The sequence below is a fragment of the Carcharhinus amblyrhynchos genome, chromosome 15, assembly GCF_965287045.1.
Source record: "Carcharhinus amblyrhynchos chromosome 15, sCarAmb.v2.hapA, whole genome shotgun sequence".
Classification (NCBI taxonomy): Eukaryota; Metazoa; Chordata; class Chondrichthyes; order Carcharhiniformes; family Carcharhinidae; genus Carcharhinus; species Carcharhinus amblyrhynchos.
In genome coordinates, this window is record NC_137338.1 from 18,674,294 (window position 1) to 18,697,658 (window position 23,365).

A 23,365-nucleotide genomic window follows, 5' to 3' on the forward strand; every position below is an offset into this window, starting at 1 on the left:
TTTGTGCTCAAAAACCTATCAACCTCATTCTAGAATACGCTCACTGACTGAATATCCACAGCTATCTGTGGCAGAGGATTTTGAAGATTGCCAATCCTCTCAGTGAAGACATTTCTACTTGTCATTTTCTTAAATTCCTTATCCTGGAACTATAACCATAATTCTTGACTCTCTAGCCAGGGAAAACAGACTCTCTGCTCTGATGAAAGGGTCACCCAGAGTCGAAATGTTGGCTGTATTCTCTCTCTACAGATGCTGTCAGATCTGCTGATGTTTCCCAGCATTTTCTGTTTTTGTTTCAGATTCTAGTATCTGCAGTATTTTGCCTTTTTCTCAGCATCCACTATGTCAAACAGTCTAAGAATTGTACGTATTTCAATGAGATCACCTCCCATTTTTCTAAACCCCAGAGAATATGGACCTGTTCTATTCAATCGCGCCTCGTAGGAGAGCCCTCCTAACAATGAATCAATGTAGTGAAACTTTCCTGAATTCTCTCTCAGACTAGAATGTCCTTTCTTAGGTAAGGAAATGAAAACTGTGCACAGTACTTCAGGCATGTCTTACCAAAGCCCCACATAATAGTTCTGGTCACATGAGGAAGTGTTGAGCAGATTGGGCCTGTACTAATTATATGAGAGATGATCATACGGAAACATTAAGATTCTGAAGGGGTTGAATAGGATAGATCTGGGAGGACTTTTGGTACAATTGTGATGAGACTGTGCCTTTAAGAAGTGTATTTGTGTCATGTTTCGTGTGAAGGGAATCTTCAGCTCTGGTTACGGTGTTGATTTGTCTGCAACTGGCAGTTCACATGCTAAGAATGCAGAAGAATAATTGCTCTTAGTTAATGGGGTGTTTGTTTTAATCTGAGTGAAAGCATTTTTGTTATTTTTAGGGTTGTCCCCTCAGCTTTCAGAGTAGGATTTAATTAGATTGATTGACAGAAGTTGTGTGAATGGGTGGAGGTTGGCTTACAGAAGACATGCAGGTGGTTGCTGTTTGAATTTGAAAAAGGAGCAATAACCCTTTGTCTCTCCCCCTGTCTCTCTGGAAATTGAAGTCTAGGACCTGCTAGAAAATAGGTATCTCTCTCTGGAGATCTGCTGTGTGAGATGACAGGTCTTGCTCTAGAGGATGCTGTCTGAGAGTCAGAAGACAGGTGTCTCTCTCTGTATCTCTGTCCAGAGGAGTTAAAAGACTGGAGGACTAGCAACTCATATAAGCCTGTGTGCTTTGCTAACTGAAGAGGAGTTTACATATATGGGAATATTGCTTAAGATGGAACTAATAGAGATAACATGCAGTTAGGATATAGACCTTGCCATGTTTAAATATTTCAATTGGTAAAAGTTATCTTAGTTCTTTTTGTTACAATGGAACGATATGGTAAATAAAGTTTGTTTTAATAAAAGCTTCCTAGTGGGTCAATGGAGAAAAACCTGGAGAAAAACTCCTTATGCTCACACTAATGCCAAAATCAAAAAAATAATTGCAGTCTAAGCTAATATCAAAATATACTTTGGAGTTTCTGATCTGTTCCTTAACAAAACTGGGGGCTCCCGTAGGATTAAAATCTATAATTCCTTGTTTGTTTTATGATTATTGAACTCAAAGCCAGTGAGTATTGAGTACTATCATTCCTTTCCAATGTTGCATTAAAATAGAGAGTGCCTTATGCGATAATGGCTCTGTAAATGGCTCTCTTTAAAATTGAATTTTAAGTCTGCAAGAGAGTGTTGCTTATCTGGACCTGAAACAGTGATGAGTTAGAAATTGAAGTTGTTTCCTTTCACTATTTTAAAATATTGTTCAACTATTAATTGTTAAGCAATTTCATTCATCAGAGTTATATTTAATCTATGTTGTGAATAAAGCTTGCTTCGATAAAAGATCCCTAATTTGTCAGTGGAATTATTCCTGGTGTGAAGCGTCCTTTCCACACATGTATACCAAAGTAAGAAAATTCTTCAGATGTAGTCAGTAAATGGCAGAACCCATTAGATTACTGATAGGCAAAGGAATCTATCTGGGTGTACAGGTACACAGGTCACAAAGTGGCATTGCAAGTGGAGAAGGTAGTCAAGTAGGCATACAACATGCTTGCCTTCATTGGCCGGGGCATTGCGTTTAAACATTGGCAAGTCATGTTGGAGCTTTATAGAACCTTAGTTAGGCCGCACTTGGAATATAGTGTTCAATTCTGGTCGCCACACTTCCAGAAGGATGTGGAGGCTTTGGAGAGGGGACAGAAAAGATTTATCAGAATGTTGCTTGATATTAGCTATGAGGAGAGGTTGGAGAAACTTGGTTTGTTCACACTGGAGTGACGGAGGTTGAGGGGCGACCTGAAAGAAGTCTACAAGATTATGAGAGGCATGAACAGAGTCAAAAATCAGAAGCTTTTTCCCAGGGTGGAAGAGTCAATTACTAGGGGGAACAGATTTAAGGTGCAAGGGGCAAAGTTTAAAGGAGATGTACGAGGCAGACGTTTTATACAGAGAGTAGTGGGTGCCTGGAACTCGTTGCCGGGGGAGATAGTGAAAGCGGATATGATAGTGACTTTTAAGGGGCGTCTTGACAAACCACACGAATAGGATGGGAATAGAGAGATATGATTCCTGGAAGGGTAGGGGCATTTGGTTAAGTTGGGCAGCATGGTTGGTACAAGTTTGGAGGGCTGAAGGGTCTGTACATGTGCTGTAATTTTCGTTGTTCTTAGTTTGGCTTCCTAATGCGATTTGGGATTCTGATCCAGGATCCAAACAACAGAACAGTCTCAAAAACTCCTATTTTGAATAAATGTAAATAATGCCACTTACTGGTGCCAAGAAGGGACAGTCATCTGCCTTGCAAAGCTTTGTTACGCAGTGTAAAAACACTGGAGACATCTTCTGGTTTTTGTGTTTCACGAAACGGAAAACTTCAAATGAGAATTTGCCCATCTGACTCCTGCCATTTTCTATAACTGTTGTCTGTGGATCCTTGGTACAGCTGGTTTCACCAACAACAAAAAACAGCCAAGTTAGCAAGAGTGAGAAACTTGACCAACGCCCACTCCCAGCAAGTGCTAGTGTTTAATAGTTTTCACTTTGAACTCATCCACATTACTATAATGGTCACTATTCTTACAATAAAGGAATGAATTGTATATTGAGAGTATATCGAGGATCCAAGCAAACCAACACCTTGCATTTATCATTTGGATGAGTAAGGATCTATATTTGGTTATTTAATTTGGTTTGACCTGGACTAACTCTTACCAACCTAAAATGAATCCAGATTGAAACCACACAAATCAACATGTCACACTAAATTCAACTATCTTCCTAAGGAAGAGTATAAATTTTACAGATGCACATAGAGAGCATCCTTTCTGGTTGTATCACAGCTTGGTATGGCTCCTGCTCTGTTCAAGACCACAATAAACTACATAGGGTTGTGAATGGAGCCCAGTCCAGCACTCAAACCAGCCTCCCAGCCATTGACTCTGCACTTTCTGCTGCTGCAGCAAAGCAACCAGTATAACAAAACCGCCAGGCACCCCAGATATAGTCTCTTCTATCTTCTTCCATCAGGAAAAACACGTATTGAATTTACTGGATTTAAATTCTCCAGCTACAAAAGTCTGAGGTCATGTACGAACTGACCCAAGAACTTCTTCCCTGCGATCATCAGGCTTTTGAATGGGCCTACCGTATATTAAGTTGATCTTTCTCTACACTCTAGCTATGACTGGAAAACTACATTCTCCATCGTCTCCTTTTCTTCTCTTTGAACAGTATGCTTTGTATAACGTGCAAGAGACAATGTGTATCACTGCATACCAATACATGTGACAATAATAATCAAATCAAATCATTAAATTAATTGCTTAAAATATCATTGTTCGACATTCTGTTTACTTCTGGCACCTATCAATGTAAGGTAGGTTTTATAAATGTGCACTCCCAGTGTACATTGGGAAGTTGGATATATACTCAGTATGTATTTCTATCCCTTCACTTGAAGTAGGTGTAAAATTGGGGCTCCAAGCCCATGCTTCCATAATGTGCCAAAGTGAAGTTCTGTTCAAATTCATGGAGCTCAAACTACTGTTGTTGGATTGGTCATTTTCCAGTTGTACGGTAAAGTTATTGCCATGGACAGAACAGCATTGAGCATCTGAAATCTTCCCAACTGATGGAGAGTGCCGATAAGCATAGATGTATACAGGGAGAATTGGAGAATATCATCCAGTACAATTAATTTTTCCCCCTTATGGATGGGGGGAAATGATTTTAATTCCACTCACAAAAATAATTTTTCAAAGGAAATATTAATCCTGCAATGGGATATGGACAAGTTAACTCTGTGGGCAAGAAAGTGGCAGATGAAGTATCATTTAGGGAAATTATCCACTTTGATAGGAAGAATAAAAAAGCAGAATATTCCTTAAAAGGTCAAAAATTAGTCAACATTGGAATGAAGGGAGATTGGTGTGGAATTCTATATATAAATAACTATAGGTTACACATAGGCAGAGCGAATGATTAAGAATGCTAATAATATAGTGATCGCAAAGGGGCCTGAGTACAAAGGTGAGAGAGGCTTGCTGCCATTATTTAGAGTTTTGGTGAGTACTGTGTACCATTTTGATCTCTTGACCTAAGGAAATATATATGTGCCTTAGATGGGGTACAATGATGGACACTAGATTGATTCCTGGGATGAGAGGGAAGTCCTACGAGGAACGTTTAAATAGAATGAACCTGCATTTTCTAGGATTTAGATGAATAAGAGTTAATCTCAGTGAAACATAAATTCTTAGCAAGTTTGACAGGGATGGATTTCCCTGGCCGGTGCGTCTACAACTGTGGTTCATTATCACAGAGATTAAGGCGTTCGCAGTGTAGGTCTGAGACTAGGAGAAATTTTATTTTCTGAGCAGATGTGGATCTCCGAAATGGAAGGCTGCAGGTACTCAGTCGGTCAATATAATGAAGACTGAGGTTGGGAGATTCTGGACACTAAGGAGATTGATATGGGGATAGGACGAGGAAGTGGAGTTGAGATCGAAGATCAATTATGAACTTAATGATTGGTAAACCAGGCTCAGGGGAAGATAGCTCCTATCTCTGATGTTTATATATAATTCAAAATGTGGAAAAGCTTAAAAATAGCTCCAACTTTACAGTTGCTATAACTGTCACAGAAATGGATATCAGGAAATCCTTGCAGGAAATTAATGGTTTATTTCAATTCAGTGCCACTGAAAAGCTTTTAAAGTTTGTTTATTGGTGTCACAAGTAGGTTTACATTAACACTGTAATAAAGTTACTGTGAAAATTCCATAGCCACCGATTCCAGAGCCCGTTCAAGCACACTCAGGGGAAATGTAGCAGGGGTAATGCATCTAACCAGCATGTCTTTTAAACTCTGAGAGGAAACTGGAGCAACCCAGAGGAAACCCATGCTAACATGTGGAGAATGTGCAAACTCCACACAGTGACCCAAGCTGGAATCGAACCCAGCTCCCTGGTGCTGTGAGGCAGTTGCGCTAACCATTGTAGCACTGTGTGCTGTTTGTGCTTTTATTCATTTATACTTATTTGAAACCTTACCAACTGCATTCTAAGTATAGGATATAATCTAACTTACGGATAGACAGCCAGAATGCAGTATTTGATTTGATTTATTATTGTCACATGTATTAACATATCGTGAAAAGTATTGTTTCTTACGTGCTATTCAGACAAAGCATACCATTCATTGAGAAGGAAATGAGAGTGTGCAGAATGTAGAGTTAGTCATGGCTAGGTTAGTCATGGCTAGGTTGTAGAGAAAGATCCACTTAATGCAAGGTAGGTCCATTCAAAAGTCTGGTAGCAGCAGGGAAGAAGATGTTCTTGAGTTGGTTGGTACATGATCTCAGACTTTTGTATCTTTTTCCCGACGGAAATAGGTGGAAGAGAGAATGTCTGGGGTCTGTGGGATCCTTAATTATGCTGGCTGTTTTGCTGAGGCAGCACGAAGTGTAGACGGAGTCAATGGATGGGAGGCTGGTTTGCCAGATGGAATGGGCTATATCCACGATCTTTTGTAGTTCCTTGCAGTCTTCAGCAGAGCAGGAGCCATACCAAGCTGGTATATGAGTACTGGCGCTTATTGGCCCTATAGCTATGACTCACCTGAAGAAAAGATCATATCTATGTTCATCGTTTGGATTACCAGACGGTGTGGTGTAACAATAATCCATAAAGACGTGCCATCTACGCAAACAAGAGATTCATTTTTAAATCCAGAACGTTTATCATATTTACAATGGATCAAATGAATGTGAAAATCGTGCTGTTACCTTCCATCTAGATTTGTAGCTTTCACCGCTGCATACACTTTGGTCTTTAAAGGTAGGCCCACGGGTGGGATCACTAGAGGGAGATTATAGGCCGAATCCTGGAGAAATCAAAAGATTTTTCAAAGTTCTCAGAAGTCTGGTTACCTCCGCTTTCCAATTTATCATATTCTGTGTTAGTAACATGTGAGAAGTCAGAAGCAAAGTGTGAAATGAGAAACGGACATTCAGACAATCAAGAAAACAAACAGAAAGTGCCGGAAAATCTCAGCAGACCTGTGAAGATTGGAGCTTCAGGGTCACAACCTTGTGTCACACTGTGTTACCTCATCATGCTCAGTACTCTCATCCCTTTACTCTCCAATCCCAAAGTTCTGATCAAATACTTTCCAGTTCACAATGCAAATCAAAATAAAACACCAGAATATCTTTTCAGCTCTGGCATGGAGGGCAATAGCTTTGAGGAGAGGTTGGAGAAACTTGGTTTATTCTCATAGGAACAATCGAGGTTGAGGGGCGACCTGATAGAAGTCTGCAAGATTATGAGGGACATGGACAGAGTGGGTAGGCAGAAGCTTTTACCCAGGGTGGAAGAGCCAATTACTAGGGGGCATAGATTTAAGGTGCGAGGGGCAAGGTTTAAAGAAGATGCACGAGGCAAGTTTTTTTACACAGGGGGTGGTGGGTGCCTGGAATTCGCTGCTTGGGGAGACAGATACGATAGTGAGTTTTAAGGGACATCTTGACAAATACATGAATAGAATGTGAAAAGATGTTTATGGTATCCAGAAGGGTAGGGGGTTTTAGTTTCAGTCGGGCAGCATGGTCAGAAGGCTGAAGGGCCTGTTCCTGTGCTGTAATTTTCTTTGTTCTTTGTTCTTGTTTTCTTTTTTCAAGTTCTATCGCTGGCCTGCTGCCCTCCACAAAACTTCCTTCTTTCGCCATCCCAGGGGAGGGACCGTCGCGCCACATAATGTGTTCATTGTCTGATTCCATACTCGACCCGTCTGGATCCCAGACAGGGGTAAATATCAATAATCGATGATCCATGCATAAAGTTGTGTTTAGTTTTTGCTTCTTATTTAGAAAATCCAACATAATACATCTAAAAATCCTTTTTTCTGTCGGTAATGTTGGCTGATGACATTATTTTAGTGAGCATTGGTGTTGAGTTTATGTTAACTCTATCACACCACAAACTAATCAGATAACTGGAAAATAAATTGCTTTATCTTTCAACATCAATCTCCATTGTTTCTTTTGTTAACTTTCCACTCCAGGCACTTTGCCAGCTACTCCCAGGCTCAATTGTGGCCCCTGCTTAATTATATCCCAGGCTTCTCCTAGTCTATATTTGTTATGATACTGGGCCAGCTTTTTAGTGGTGGGTTTGGGTTAAGGATCTGGGGCTGTCACATTGTCCCTTGGTAGCTGGAGAATTTAAAACCAGTTAATTCAAATACATCTAGAATAAAATGACTGTGTCAATAACTGGGACACCATGCAACAACTGGATTGCTGTAAAAACACATGCAGTTCCCAAACATCCTTTACCAAAGGAAATCTGTCCTCCCTACTGGGTTTGATCTAAATGTGACACCAGAAGCACATCAAAACTCTTATCTTTGAATTGGTTCAATAAGATAAAGTTAAAAAGTTTATTTATTCATTAGTCACAAGTAAGGCTTCTATTAACACTGCAATGGAGTTCCTGTGAAATTTCCCTAGTCACCACACCCTGGCGCCCGTTCGGGTCAATGCACCAACCCAGCAAATCTTTCAGAATGTGGGAAAAAACCAGACCACCTGGAGGAAACCCACACAGACACAGGGAAAACGTGCAAGCTCCACCCAGACAGACACCCAAGCTGGGAATTGAACCCAGGTCCCTGGTGCTGTGAGGCAGTGGTGCTAACCACTGTGCCACCATGCCACCCCTCACCTATATCCAGTTATAGGCAATATCTCCTGGTCATGCCAGTGCTGCCATATCCTCTGAATGAACTAAAGTAAGAACACTTCTATCTGTGCTATTTTCTTTTTACTCTTGATGAAATCTCCCCTTTCTCTCAGGCCCCAGTCACCATTCTGATGGCCTCCCTGCCTGTCCCAGATCCATCCTGATGTGAACATGTTGCTTAATCCAGGCCCAAGCCCTCCTAACTCCTGTGGGTCCTGGCCACTTTTCTCCCATCACTCTCTCCCTCATCAACCTATTTTGCAGTGCTTGTGGACATGATGGTATTGGGGCAGGGTTACAACTCTGAATCTGTTGTGAGAGGAATTACAGCTCACACTTGATGTCTTCCAGCCAGGCCAACCTTCTACCCTGTCTCCTGTCCCCTGGACGTGTAACAGCATCTGCTCATTTTCATATATGAATTGTGAGCGGGCTCCTGGTCTTCTTTGAATTGTCCCCATTTGAAAGCTTCTTGGACTGCTTGGGGCCCCATTCCATTTGCAGCTTTGTAATTATGAACAAATAAATCTGAGGATTAATTTTAACTTTCCCTATGTAGTTTCATAGAATCCCTACAGTGCAGAAAAGGCCAGTCAGCCCATCTTGTCTGCTGACTCTCTGACAAAGTATCTTACACAGGCCCTCTCTCCTATCCTATCCCTGTAATTCCACACATTTACCATGGCTAATCCATCTAACCTACACATCTTAGGCCACTAAGGGGCGAGTTAGCCAATGGCCAATTACCTAATCCTTGACTGTGGGAGGAAACCGGAGCATCCGGAGGAAGCTGTGGGAGGAAAACCCATTCAGAAACAGGGAGAACATGCAGACTCCACACAGACAGTGACCTGAGGCCGGAATCGAACCCAAGTCCCTAAAGAAACAGTGCTAATCATTGCACCTCTGTGCCACCTAAGTTTCTCTCCATCTCAAACCCTGGAAGCCAGTGCAAAGCCTTTGGCCTGGCTTCCATCCTAGACATGGCATCCCTGTCCACCCCTTGTTGGTGAAAGATATTCTGGAGCTTCAAGATGGCTGATCCTCCCCTTCAGATAAGACCGCACATTCGAAAAGAGTGTCTGGATCAATGTGAATACAGCCATGTGTGATAACTATCTGTCAGGTAATGGCCAGCTTGCCTCCATGAGTTTACACTAAGAATAGATAATCTATTCTAATAATGTAATAATGTCATATAATAATGTCATGTAATAATGTCTAGTAATGTAATAATGTCATGTCTTTAGGCATTGTGCCTTGTAAGCCATGACCATTAAACTGGGAATATTCACAGTGATTTCATCACAGTGTTAATGTAAGCCTACTTGTGACACTAATTAATAAACATAAAGGAAACTTTAAATAAAATACTAAGACTTGGTGTGTGCAAACAGCTTCTGTCCAGCAGCCATGGCTCTTGCATGTTTCATCCACTGTCCCTTTTTACATGCCTTTTTCTGGAACAGAAGGCCAATCAGGCCAACTCAAATATAGCTGCAAAAGGTCATGTACTTTCGTGTGAATGTGCACCATTAGTTAAGGAGCAATGCTCAATGGGCATTTAAACCTCATCACAAATCCTCAGCTGAAGCTTGAGCAAATAGTTGTGTCCCTTCATGTGGTGCATTCCTGATCTCGTCCACTCACTCCCAATGCAAACAGTAACTCCTCCCGTCTTGTAAGTGGCCCTAGGCTTTAAAAGAATGTAAACTGGCTGAAGTGTTAGAGGCACAGACACAGAATGGAATAAACATCATGCAAAGAGAAAACAGGGGGCAGAAAACACTTCCACATGGAGAGGGAAGGAAGAGATATAGAAAATTGAAATTGTTTGTGTGTCATAGAAAGGGAGAGAGAGAGAGAGGGAAGAAGACAAATTAAAAATAAGCCAGTGGAAAGAATTGTTGGGCATGATCTTATGGCCACGCTCCCACTGCAGCAAGGTCAGAGAATTTGGTGGCCAGCCAAGTCTCCTTTCAGTATAGCGGGAAGGAAAGTAATCTCGCTAATGTGAACAGTGGTAAGATTCTGAGACGTGTGTATGACAGCAAGGGGCTGAATGGCCAACTCCTGCTCCTAATTTATAGGTTCGTATGACATCTTCTTAAATGTTTTATGTATCATCAATCCCCCTGAGATCGTATTGTGAAATGATATATATCTCCAGTTTTGAATTGCAAACCCAGCATAAGTCCTCGGAAACACCAGCTGGGAGTGCATGTCGGGGTATCACAGGAGTGCTGCTCCTGACTTTCATATCCAATGAAAGTTGGCAGTGCAGCACTCCACCAAAGAACAAAGAAAGAGCCAAGAAAATTACAGCACAGGAACAGGCCCTTTGGCCCTACAAGCCTGCACTGACCATGCTGCCCAGCTGAATTAAAACCCTCTATCCTTCCGGGGACCAGTAACGCACTGAAGTGTCAGCCAGTTAGTTCATAGTGCAAGAATTGAACTTGCAATTACAAAGAACTACAATACGATTCGAACAGAAGTCACTTAATGTGTTTGAAACTATAAGTATCTGGGCCAGGATTTTATGGCCCTACTGTGGAGTGCCTCCCCCTTCTCCTTCCCCGGCAGATGCGGCAAGCCATTTAAATAAATAACCAAAAGAGAAAATGCTGGAAAATCTCAGCAGGTCTGGCAGGCTGTAAGGAGAGAAAAGAGCTGATGTTTTGCCACAGTAGGGATGTAAAATCCTGGCCCAGATGTTTCCAGTTTCAAACACATTAAGCCATTGAAATCTCCTTTCAGTTCAAAGGCACTGGAATATCCTGCTGGACAGATTGCGGGGGCAGAGGGGGTTCTAAAACCCTGACCATGGTTTGCAGAGATATGATACGTACACAATACAGAAAATGAACAAAAGCATGACTTTAAAGAATTGTTTCTCCATGGCCATTTTGCATTCATTCCTTAATTTGGAGCTGTTTGATGAACAGAAGTATGGCTATATTGACTACTGCGAATTGAATTACAGTCGACAAATTAATGGGAAACTTACATTGTACAGGAGTAAGTTCAAAGTACTGATAAATGTACCATTGCTGTCTTTCACTGAAATTGCTGCAGATGATCTAAAAACAATGTTGTAAAAGTACTTTAAAAACTGTGCCAGAATATTTGTCAAGATCGAAGGCAAATGAGGTATATTTCCAATTAAAATGTATACTTACGAAGCCAGCTGGGTATTGTTGATAAGGTACTCCAATGGATAGCTGCAGCTATACTTATACAGTAGCCCTGGCAGATAGCTAATAATGGTTGGTGGATCTGGCGTGTCAATATAACCTGAAATGTTCCCAAATTGCACCATCGAAATATTACCTAATGCATTGAGTCCTTGAGCAGCAGAAACCTACAAAATAGTTCACAAAACAGTTTTTACTGACTCCACAGTTCAAAACAGGAGGCATGTGTACCTCCTGGGAATATAATTTATCAAGGGAGAATTTGAAAGCAATGTAGGAATTTTGGCTGATTCCAGGAATACAACAATAACAAATGTACCAATGTGAAATAATGCCTCAGAGGCTGGTCTCCCTTCACCAGATTCCCTTCATTTGCAAACTCAATTTCACCCCTAAGAGTGAGGTGGAGATGTGGCGTTTGGCTGGGGTGGGCGCAGTAAAAAGCCTCGCAACACCAGGTTAAGTCTAACAGGTTTAATTGGAATCATGAGTTTTTGGAGCACTGCTCCTTCAACAGGTGAGTCACCCGATGAAGGAGCAGCGCTCGGAAAGCTCGTGATTCCAAATAAACCTGTTAGACATTAATCTGATGTTGTGAGACTTCTTACTACTCTTAAGAGTGCTTTCAGGTCCAATATCAGAATCCAGAATAGGCTTAACACTCCTTATTATATATACAGGTAAGGGTTCCTGATTCGGCAGCCAACCTCAATCAGGGAGCTCATACTCCAAGAGGCCAACCTCATGGGCTTTGTTGAGTTCATTACACATTGGGAAGGTCCATGTCAATCCATTTGTATATTCTGGCTGCTATCAAGTTTTTTGTGTTCATTTTCCAGGTGTCCTGGTTATTCATTCATTGTTGGCTGTTCCTTGATTTGAGGATGGTATCTATTCAGAGTCATAGGTTTCTGCCATGAGTCTTCATACGACTGAACAGGGAGATGTTCAATCACAGAGCTTTAGGCACATGGGGAAGGATGTCCTATGAGGTATGGGATTGAATAGGGGTATGTAACAATAAGGAACCTAAAGTCTGTTAGGGATTCCTTTGGAAAATTGTTTCCCATTGAGAGAAGCAGGAGATGAGCCTGATCCATTGCGGCTTCTTCAAAAGCTGCCGCAGATTAAGGTAAAATTGGATTTATAAAAAGCATCTTTCTGTGGGATCAGGCAAAGCAGAAATCCTCTCCAAATCCACAATTCCCTTCTCGCCAATCCCCTCCCCAGCCTTAACTTTGGACCAATGCCAATGATGCAAATGTCTAATATTCTCTTCCTGTGGATGGGGAAGATATCCCTGGAGGTGGGGCAGACCAACTACATGGCAGCCTCATTCAATCAAAAGGTTCAGGACCCAATCTTAGGCTGCACTTGGCATTCCTGATTGAAAAGCATGTCGCAACTGCATCATCTGCTAGCCAAGAGTATAGGTCGCCATTATGATGTGCATGAGAGAAACCCCAGGTGATTTTATCTCCGCTTTTCCATCTCCAATGTGACCTAGGTATCACTCCAGAATTATTTGCAAAGACAAGGCTGGTGCTATTAGCTTTTTTCTCTAGCTTTTGAGAGCAAGTGAATCATTACATGAAAAGAATCCGTTTAGAAGCATCGAATCTAATACTTTACATCTAGAGTGAGTCTTCCCACACATTCATACATGGAAAATGTTGGATGCTTAACAAGATGACAGGTTCACACTGCAATTCAGTGTTTCTATGTCTCTGAGGTATTTTTGAAATATTACCTATAATCTATTGTTCACAAGAGAAAGAAGAGAGTTAATCTTACCACTAGGCTATTTCCACAGACTTCTAGTGTATTGAGGTTGATGGTGAATATGACAACTGTGGGAAAGGTACTGTTATTAATAAAACCCCTGCAATGTGCATTGCCATGTCTGCCATTTAATGCTAAATCTGTTTCTGAGTAGCCAGAGAATAGTACTGGACAAAAATTGATCTTGATTGTTATGGTCTGAACTCCACAAAAGACAAGGATGTCGTTTTCACCTGGAGGAAGAAATGTTGAATTCAGTCAATTATAATCGGATCAAATAAGTTAAGCAAAGATAGACCGATATATATATTGCGAACAACATCGCCACTTACTGCAGTTAAATTTAATTTTGTTGATACGTACTTGACAAATACTTATCTTGGAATATAAACATCATGTTATAAATGATATAACTTCATTCAGGTTGTCAGATGGTGACCATTCAATTCTTCTCTAGATTCTAGTAACATTATAAACTTTGCTAATGATGCCAATTGATACCACTAAGTGATATGTGTAAGGGCACAAGATAGCATTCAAAAAAAATTCAGATCAATTATCTGATGGAGCTGAAGAATGGTAATTCAATTTTAACTTGGACAATGGAAGGTTATTCAATTTGGAACAGGAAATGTGAAACATGGATTGGCAGTGTGGTGAGTCCGTTTGCAAAGTTGATAGAGGAAGAAATTCGGGCCTAATCTATCTTCAATTATCTACACAAAATAACACACTTATCAGCACTGTTAATTGGGTGACATTCTTCCCTGGGGTTGTTCTGCATTAGCGACATTGTAAACACAGCGGAACAATTTACCTGATTGTAATTTCCTTGATCTTTTTGAATGCAGTTGTGATTTGACTAAGAACAGCAGACATGGGAAATCATCCAGCAATGTCACTAATGCACTGAGAGCAGGGAAAGAAATCTTTCCCAGGGCGTGGAAATGCATTTTGAGGATATGTCATTTGGTCAAATCAAGTTATTTTAACTTTCTGTAAATCACCCTTATGGACTCATTTACTTACAGCTTCAGAGGGCCACTAATGCTTGGAATAGTTCAGAATGGTACCCCAGTAAGAATCATGAGGATGGATGTTTACTTTATGAAAAATAGTAAGTTGCAGCCCATTTTACAAATCTCTCCAGACTGGGAGAGATTGGTTGTGGACTCATTATCAATGATTTCATATCACTGCATGAGAAAGATGCTCTTTAAAGGTGGCATGGTGGCACAGTGTTTAGCACTGCTGTCTCACTGCGCCAGGGACCCAGCTTCAATTCCGGCCACGGGTGACTGCATGGATTTTGGGCATTCTCCCCATGTCTGCGTGGGTTTCCTCTGGTTTCCTTCCAGGATGTGCAGGGTAAGTAGATTGGCCATGCTGAATTGCCCCTTAGTGTCAGGGGCATTGGCAGAGAAAATACGTGGGATTAAGGGAAAAGGGCCTGGGTGGGATTGTTGTCGGTGCAGGATCAATGGGCCGAATGGCCTCTTTCAGCACTGTAGGGATTCTATAATAGCTTTCAGAAGATAAGGGAGAGAAACCCAACTAAAGGAAAAGCTGTTACAAATGAACAAGATAGAAAATACACTGCCAGTGGATAAATACATGATTATCAAACATAAATCGCCATGCTGATTTCAGAGTGAATTAAACTAGTGTCTTTCTTCAGAAAGCTTTTACGTCCTAGCAGAAAGGAGATTGAGTAAAATTAGAAATTTTCAGCTTTGAGCACTAGCTTTTCATTAACAGATCAGACAGATGGAATGTACAGTTTGGCACGAGCTCATAGAAAACCTGTGAAAGAGAACTCCAGGTACAAATCATCTGAGAAAATAAATTCCTCCTCACCTCCAAGTGGGAGACCACTTATTTTTAAATTGTGTCCTCAGTTCTAGACTCCCACATGAGAGGAAACATCCTCCCAGCATCTACTCAGTTAAACCCCTTCAGGATCTTATATGTTTCAATAGGATCACCTGCATCTTCTAAATTCCAACAAGCTTAGGTGCAACCTGTTAAATCTTTCCTCATTAGTCAGCTCTTTCATTCCAGGAATCAGCCGAGTGAACCATCGCTGAACTGTTGCCCATGCGAGTATATTCCTCCTTCAATAAGGAGACCAAAACTCTACATAGTCCTCTGCCTGCAGTCTCACCCACACCCTGTATAACGGTAGCAAGACTTCCCTATGTTTATTCTCAAATCCCCTTGCAGTAAAGACCAATATTGCATTTGCTATCCTTGCTGTACCTGCATGCTAACTTCTTCTGATTCATGTACAAGAACACTAGGATCCCTCTGTGCTGCAGCATTTCAAAATCTCTCTCCATTTAAATAACATTCTGTTTTCCTATTTCTCCTGCCAAGTTGAACAACCTCATATTTTCTCAGAATAATTCCATTTTTTGCATACTCATTTAACCTATTTACATCCCTTTGCAGACTCTTTATATCCTCTTCACAACTTGCTTTATATCTTTTTGTGTTTTCAGTAATTTTTGTCACATTACAGGCTGTCCCTTCATCCAAATCATTAATATAGTTCATAAATAGTTGAGGCCCTAACACTGATCCCTGTGGAGCTCCACTAGTTACAGTTGCCAACCTGAAAATGACTCATTTATGCCAACTCCTTGTTTCCTGCTAGTTAGCCAACCCTCTATCCATGCTAATATACCAGCCCAACACTGTGAACACTTTTTTGTGGCACCTTATTGAATGCTTTTCGGAAATCCAAATACACTATATCTACTGGTTCATCTTTATCCACCTTGCTTGTGACACTCTCAATGAACTCTAATAAATTTATTAAACATGATTTGTCTTTGACAGAACTATGTTGACTCAGCCTGATTGTATTATGATTTTTTTAGGTATCCTGCTAATACCTTCCTAATAGTGCATTTACCCAAGGGCATATGTCGGACTACAGCTTCCAGTTTTCCGTCTCCCTCCCTCCTTGAATAGTCGTGTTGTGCTTGCAGTTTACTAATCCACTGGGATCTTTGCAGGGAATTTTGGACAATTAATAGATCCTTTCTATCTACTCAATCTTTGTATCCCATAGTTTGATACACCTCAATGAAATGTTCCTTCAACCTCCTCTGTTACAAATTAATCAACTCCTGTCTATCTGGCATTGCCTTGAGTGAAAATTATCCGATCCTAGAAACATGCTCTTAAACCTACACTACCCTCTCTGTTCTGATCACATCCTTTCTGTAACGTGGTAATGAGAACTTCAGGCAGCATATGATATGTGGCATGATGAGAATTTTATGCAGTCCAAGCACATATTTGTTGCTCCTATAGTCTACGCCTCATCTAATAAGGGAAAGTATCCCCTATGTCTTCTTAATGGCTTTCTCTATATGTCTCACTATCCTCAGGGTCTTCGGACGTGCATACCAAGATCTCTTTATGTCTCTGAATTGCTCAGTATCCAACCACTTATTGTCTACCTTATTTGTCCTCCCCAAATGTAATATCTGATTTCCCTGGACAGAGTTCCATTGGGCAATTCTCTACCAACTTGACCAATCCATTGATACCCTCCTGTTACAGCTTTCTTCCTCCCTAACACACGTTGACAATTTTTGTATTACCTGCAAACTTCTAAATCATGCCCTCTGCACTTAAGGTTTAAATATTGCTACAAAGAATGGAAAGCAAGGACTTAATATTGAGCCTTTCCGAACATAACTGGAAACAGCTGTCCGCTCACAAAACGTTCAACGACCATTATCCTCGGCCTCCTGCCAAGTTTGGATCCAACTTACCGGGGAACCTGCTGTGAAGATTAGCATCGCAGTTGTACCCATTGAATTGTCCATCTGCTGAGTGTATCTTGACAGCTAATAGCAGCAGAAAGCTTAACTGCTTCATTGCAAAGCTGTTGAAAAAGCAAGTGAACAAGTTGCATAAGCATAACCTGTCGGTGTCAGCTGTGGCTCAGTTAGTAGCACTCTCGCTTCTGAGTTCGAAGGTTATCAGTTTGAGTCCCACTCCAAGGCTAGAGTACAAAAAGTAAGATTGCTATTCCATTGCAGCGCTGTGTGGGCTTCCGGGCGGGATGTTTCTCCCTCTCCGTGGTTTGTTGCACAGTGGCAGAATCTTATGGTGCTGTGAATGGTGTGTTACATTGAGTTGACCCCTTGCCGCCGAGAAAGCCTTGGCGGGGGTGCACCATCAGTGGGACCATAAAACCCCACTGGCGTGAACGGCAATAAGATCTCGGCGACTGTCTTTCACATTAAATGTTAGATCGACCCCCTTTATAGGTGAATATAAAGAATCTCATGACATTATTTGAGTGAGAGCAGGGGCGTTACTCCTCAATAATCCCCCCCGCCATCAATATTGTGAATATTATCAATACAGAAACAGATTCTCAGCCTACTATCATATGGTTATGTGTGGGAGTTGAGCATAAATTGCCAGCTGCATTTCATGGACCACAATAGTGATTACATTTCAAAAGTACTTCATCGGCTGTAATACGCTTTGCGAAGTCCAAACATCATAAAAGGTGCTATATAAATGCGAGCTGCTTTCCTAAAGTACAGTTTAAGAAGCATTTTACTGCCATTCTATTCTACCCAATACAATTTTCCACAATTAAAATAATAAGGCATATCTATTAATTGTTATTTTATTATTTGTACTATATACCTGAACAGGCACCAGATTGAGGCGACGAGGGGATTTTCACAGTAACTTCATTACAGGGTGAATGCATGCATTTTTGTGACACTAATAAATAAACTTAAACTTTACTTTGGATAAAGTGTTTAGAAATGTATTTGTCATAGAACCATAGAATCCCTACAGTGCAGGGGGAGGCCATTCAGCCCATTGAGTCTAAATTGATAACATTCCTACCCAGGCCCTCTCCCCATAACCTCACACAATTACTCTGCTAACCTACGCATCTCAGGACACTAAGGGTCAATTTAACATGGCCAAAGCAGCTAACCTGCACATCTTTGGACTGTGGGAGGAAACTGGAGCACCTGGAGGAAACCCACGCAGACATGAGGAGAATGTGCAGACTCCACACAAATATTCATCTGAGGCCAGAATTGAAGCCAGGTGCCTGGCGCTGAAGGGCAGCAGTGCTAACCACTGTGCCACCGTGCTGTCCTGTATACCAGGCTGAGAACACCCCTTGTTGTTACTTTACCACAGACGTTAATCATCTGCTAATCTAGAGGAATTTAGCTTGTGTATGATCATGCTGCGTTTTCCTATTTCTGTTGCTGCTTCTAAAAGGCGTTCCCTCATGAACTCAGTATAGAGTTCAGATTTTATGTACCTGACATGGGTCCAGCCCACTGTTTGGAGAACCAGTGGGAAACTCATGTTACCTGGTGGAAGAGGCCGATCAGATTAAATGCCTGGCAGACACTTAACTGATCAGCATCAGGCCTTCCCGGATTTAGGATCCCAGTGACAGAAACCCTATTCCCCCGAGATGCCAATCAGGCAGTTCTCCATCGCCAGCTACCCCTGCCGGCATTAGTGGCCAGTATAATGGCGAGGTCTTCACTAGGAAACATGCCAGTTCTCTGGAGAGAGGTGGGTTGTGCGGAATACGTTGTGGGCAGGGATTTGCCAGTGAGGGGAAGGAGATGGGAAGTCAGGGCATAAGTTGGCTCTCAACGGGCACCTTCTCTTTCTGATCCCTCAGTCGGTGCCTTTGAAAGGAGAAAATCCCCTCAGAGGCCAGTGGGAAATCTGGCAGGGTTTGCTGAAAGGCCTTCAGGAGACACTGGAAACCCTTGCTGGTTTGGGAGAATCCCTGAGCAACCACTAAACCTCAGTGGGCTCGGGGATGATGACCTTTATTGGCTCAATTATGAGCCTATTAGCCCTGGGCCTGGTTCTCCATTGTGGACAATTCCCGCTGCTGACTCTATTTTCCCGCTGGTAAATATAGGCTGCGAGGCCTCCCTGCCCGTAGTTGCCAGTAGCAACCAGCACATTGCAGAAACAACTTGTTTGCATTTGCATTTGGGACAACAGCTAAAATTAAATGCACAATTATTTCAATCATGTTATTCACGTGCTCAGGACATGGGAAAGAACAAAGAACAAAGAAAATTACAGGACATGAGCAGACCCTTCAGCCCTCCAGGCCTGCACCAACCATGCTGCCCGTCTTAACTAAAACCCTGTACCCTTCCGGGAACTATATCCCTCTATTCCCATCCTATTCATGTATTTGTCAAGATGCCCCTTAAAAGTCACTACCGTATCCGCTTCCAGTACCTCTCCCGGCAACGAGTTCCAGGCACCCACCACCCTCTGTGTAAAAAATCTGCCTCGTACTTTAAACTTTGCCCCTCACACCTTAAATCTATGCCCTCTAGTAATTGACTCTTCCACCCTGGGAAAAAGCTTCTGACTATTCACTCTGCCCATGCCCCTCATAGTCTTGTAGACTTCTATCAGGTCACCCCTCAACCTCCATCGTTCCAATGAGAACAAATCAAGTTTCTCCAACCTCTCCGTATAACTAATGCCCTCCATTCCAGGCCAAATCCCGGTAAATATTTTCTGTACCCTCTCCAAAGCTTCCACATCCTTCTGGTGGTGTGGCGACCAGAATTGAACACTATATTCCAAGTATGACCTCTAACTAAGGTTCTATAAAGCTGCAACATGACTTGCCAATTTTTAAACTCAATGTCCTGGCCGATGATGGCAAACATGCCTTCTTGACTACCTTCTCCACCTGCATTGCCACTTTCAGTGACCTGTGCATCTGTACACCCAGATCCCTTTGCCTATCAAGGGTTCTTAATGTTAATGCCTTAACTCTTAAGGGTTCTGCCATTTACTGTATATTTCCTAACTGCATTTCTGCCGATGAAGTACGTATTTTGAAAATATAAGGTGGGTAAATATTTGTGCAGCACATTCCCACAGCGGTAATGATTGGTTCACATTGATTGAGGAATAATTGTTTGTCAGCTCACTCGAGTATTCCCCTGCTCTCTGATGTTTTGTAATGGGACCTTTCACATTCGGTGAGTGGGCAGATGCAGCATTGGTTTTAACATCACACCGGGAAGATGATGGTTCCAACGTGCAGCACTTTGCATCAACTCTACTGAGGAATCAGCCCAGATTATGTCCTTAAACTGTCCTTTTTCAGAAGGCATTTGATAAGGTGCCTCATAAAAGGTTGCTGCAGAAGGTTAGGGTACTCGGAGTTGGGGGTAAAGTGTTAGCGTGGATTGAGGATTGGATATCTAACAGGAAGCAGAGAGTTGGAATCAATGGATGCTTTTCTGTTTGGCAGTTAGTGACTAGTGGAGTGCTGCAGGGATCGGTGCTGGGGCCTCAGCTGTTTACCACATACATAGACAATCTAGAGGAGGGGGCTGAGTGTAGGGTAACAAAATTTGCTGAAGACATGAAGATAAGTGGAAAAGCGAATTGCGTGGAAGGCGTGGAAAGTCTGCAGAGTGATCTGGATAGGCTGAGTGAGTGGGCGAGGATCTGGCAGATGGAGTATAATGTTAGCAAATGTGAGGTTATCCATAAGAACATAAGAAATAGGAGCAGGAGTAGGCCAACTAGCCCTTCGAGCCTGCCCCGCCATTCAATAAGATCATGGCTGATCTGTCGTGGCTCAGTTCCACATTCCCGCCCTCTCCCCATAACCCTTAATCCCCTCTCTCATCAAAAACCCATCAACCCGCGTCTTAAAAATATTTAGCAAGGCAGCCTCCACCACTTCAACGGGCAGCAAATTCCAGAGATTCACCACGCTTTGAGTGAAGAAGTTCCTCCTCAACTCCGTTCTAAACCGCCCCCCCTTTATCTTGAGGCTGTGCCCCCTAGTCCTACTATCCTTTCTGAGCGGGAAGAGTCTCTCCACCTCTATCCTATCCATCCCATTCATCATCTTATACGTCTCAATGAGATCTCCCCTCATTCTTCTAAACTCTAACGAGTACAAGCCTAATCTATTCAGCCTCTCCTCATAGCTCAACCCCCTCAACTCCGGCATCAGCCTAGTAAACCTCCTCTGCACTCCCTCCAAGGCTAAAATATCCTTGCGTAAGTACGGCGCCCAAAACTGCACACAGTACTCCAGCTGCAGCCTCACCAATGCCCTATACACTTTGGTAGAAATAATAGTAGGAAGGAATATTACTTAAAGGGTGAAAAGCTGCAGCATGCTACGGTGCAGAGGGACCTGGGGGTCCTTGTGCACGAGTTGCAAAAACCCAGTCTACAGGTGCAGCAGGTGATCAAGAAGGCGAATGGAATGTTGGCCTTTATAGCGAGGGGGATAGAATATAAAAGGAGGGAGGTCTTGCTGCAACTGTACAGGGTACTGGTGAGGCCGCAGCTGGAGTACTGTGTGCAGTTTTAGTCCCCTTATTTGCGTATGGATTATTGGCCTTGGAGGGAGTGCAGAGAAAGTTCACCAGGCTGATACCGGAGATGAGGGGGTTAGCTTATAAGGAGAGATTAAATAGACTGGGCCTGGACTCATTGGAGTTTAGAAGGCTGAGGGGGGATCTTATAGAGACGTACAAGATAATGAAGAGGCTAGATAGGGTAGAGGTAGAGAGATGCTTTCTGCTTAGAAAGAAAAACAGAACTAGAGGGCACAGCCTCAAAATAAGGGGGGGGGGGGGAATGCAGTTTAGAACAGAGTTGAGGAGGAACTTCTTCACTCAAAGGGTGGTGAATCTCTGGAATTCTCTGCCCGTTGAAGTGGTGGAGGCTGCCTCGTTGAATGTATTTAAGTCACGGGTAGATAGGTTTCTGATAGACAGGGGAATTAAGGGTTATGGGGAGAAAGCGGGAAAGTGGAACTGATCAGCCATGATCTTATTGAATGGTGGGGCAGGCTCCAAGGGCTAGATTACCTACTCCTGCTTCTATTTCTTAAGTTCTTATGCTCTTATGCTGCTTGAACCCACAATCTTCTCAATCAGGGCTCAGAGTGCTACTACTGAGCCGTTAACTCAGCAGAGCTGGATCAGGATGAATATCAGAGGGAGTTTTACAAAGTAAAATGACAGCCAGCTACTGCCAATACTAGGTAGTTCAACTCGTCAATGCATACTGACTTGGAAATCATCGTGGATCAGTGCATCAAAATTGCTCAGACTAACTTATAGACAGTGACATATCTGTGCTGTCTTTTGGAAGAAAACCTAAAAACACATGTCACTACTGGTGGCAGTGGTGAACACCACATTACTAAATATCCATGCAACTCATCATTCCTGGCAAGTACTGGCAATGACATATTATGTCAGCTAGTTTGTACTGCATATATTGTTGCTGAGATCACAATATCTTACCCCACTCTGCGTAGTGGTATAGTAGTTAGCACTGCTGCCTCACAGAACCAGGGACCCCAGTTTGATTCCCGGCTTGGATCACTATCTGTGTGGAGTCTGCACATTCTCCCTGTTTCTGCAATGGGTTTCCTCCGGGTGATCCAGTTTCCATCCACAGTCCGAAAGACGCGCTGGTTAGGTTCATTGGCCATGCTAAGACCCCCCTCAGTGTACCTGAACAGGTGTTGGAGTGTGGCAACTAGGGGGTTTTCACAGTAACTTAGTTGCAGTGTTAATTTGTGACTCTGATAAACAAACTTTAAACACATATATTCAGTTCACCATGTACCAATTGCAAAAGCAGGATAGGGTAACCAATTTGTCCAGAATTGCTGCCATAATAAGACTGAGATGAATTAATGAATGGACCAACAGAACCATGCTTACCTTGTATGCATTGCCCTGTTAGACATGAATGGAAAAGGATTCTATTCCATTGACGTCCAATGAGTGAGTGCACCAGTGAAACCGAGTGTTAATGAGTTGGGGATGTGGGGTGAGGACGGAGGAACAGGAGGGACGGGAAAAGTCAGATCCTGAGAATTATTCTGAGTGTGGCATAATTTTGTTCTTCTAAGAATACACATCATGGAAGCGAATAAAAAGTATCGATAATCCATGGGGGTTGGAACTCTCATTCCAGGAGGACAGCAGCAAAGGCAAGAGTCCATAGCTAAAGACTGTGATATCTAGATATGGGCTACGATTC

General features: G+C 42.3%; 1 protein-coding gene across 2 annotated transcripts in view; it reads right to left on the reverse strand.

The window, feature by feature from the left end:
* Positions 1-17,170, reverse strand: part of zpld1a (zona pellucida-like domain containing 1a) — a 28,263-nt gene extending 11,093 nt beyond the window's left edge. The window contains exons 1-7 of one of the 2 annotated variants that reach the window (XM_080203221.1): positions 17,065-17,170; positions 13,289-13,509; positions 11,480-11,661; positions 11,308-11,380; positions 6,341-6,438; positions 6,174-6,254; positions 2,826-2,997 (exon numbers count right to left, since the gene is read on the reverse strand). In XM_080203221.1, the coding sequence (XP_080059347.1) occupies positions 2,826-2,997; positions 6,174-6,254; positions 6,341-6,438; positions 11,308-11,380; positions 11,480-11,661; positions 13,289-13,509; positions 17,065-17,170 (933 nt within the window). The remainder of the gene's footprint in view (positions 1-2,825; positions 2,998-6,173; positions 6,255-6,340; positions 6,439-11,307; positions 11,381-11,479; positions 11,662-13,288; positions 13,510-17,064) is intronic. The other variant, XM_080203222.1, reaches the window with a different exon arrangement.
* Positions 17,171-23,365: the final 6,195 nt, after the last annotated feature.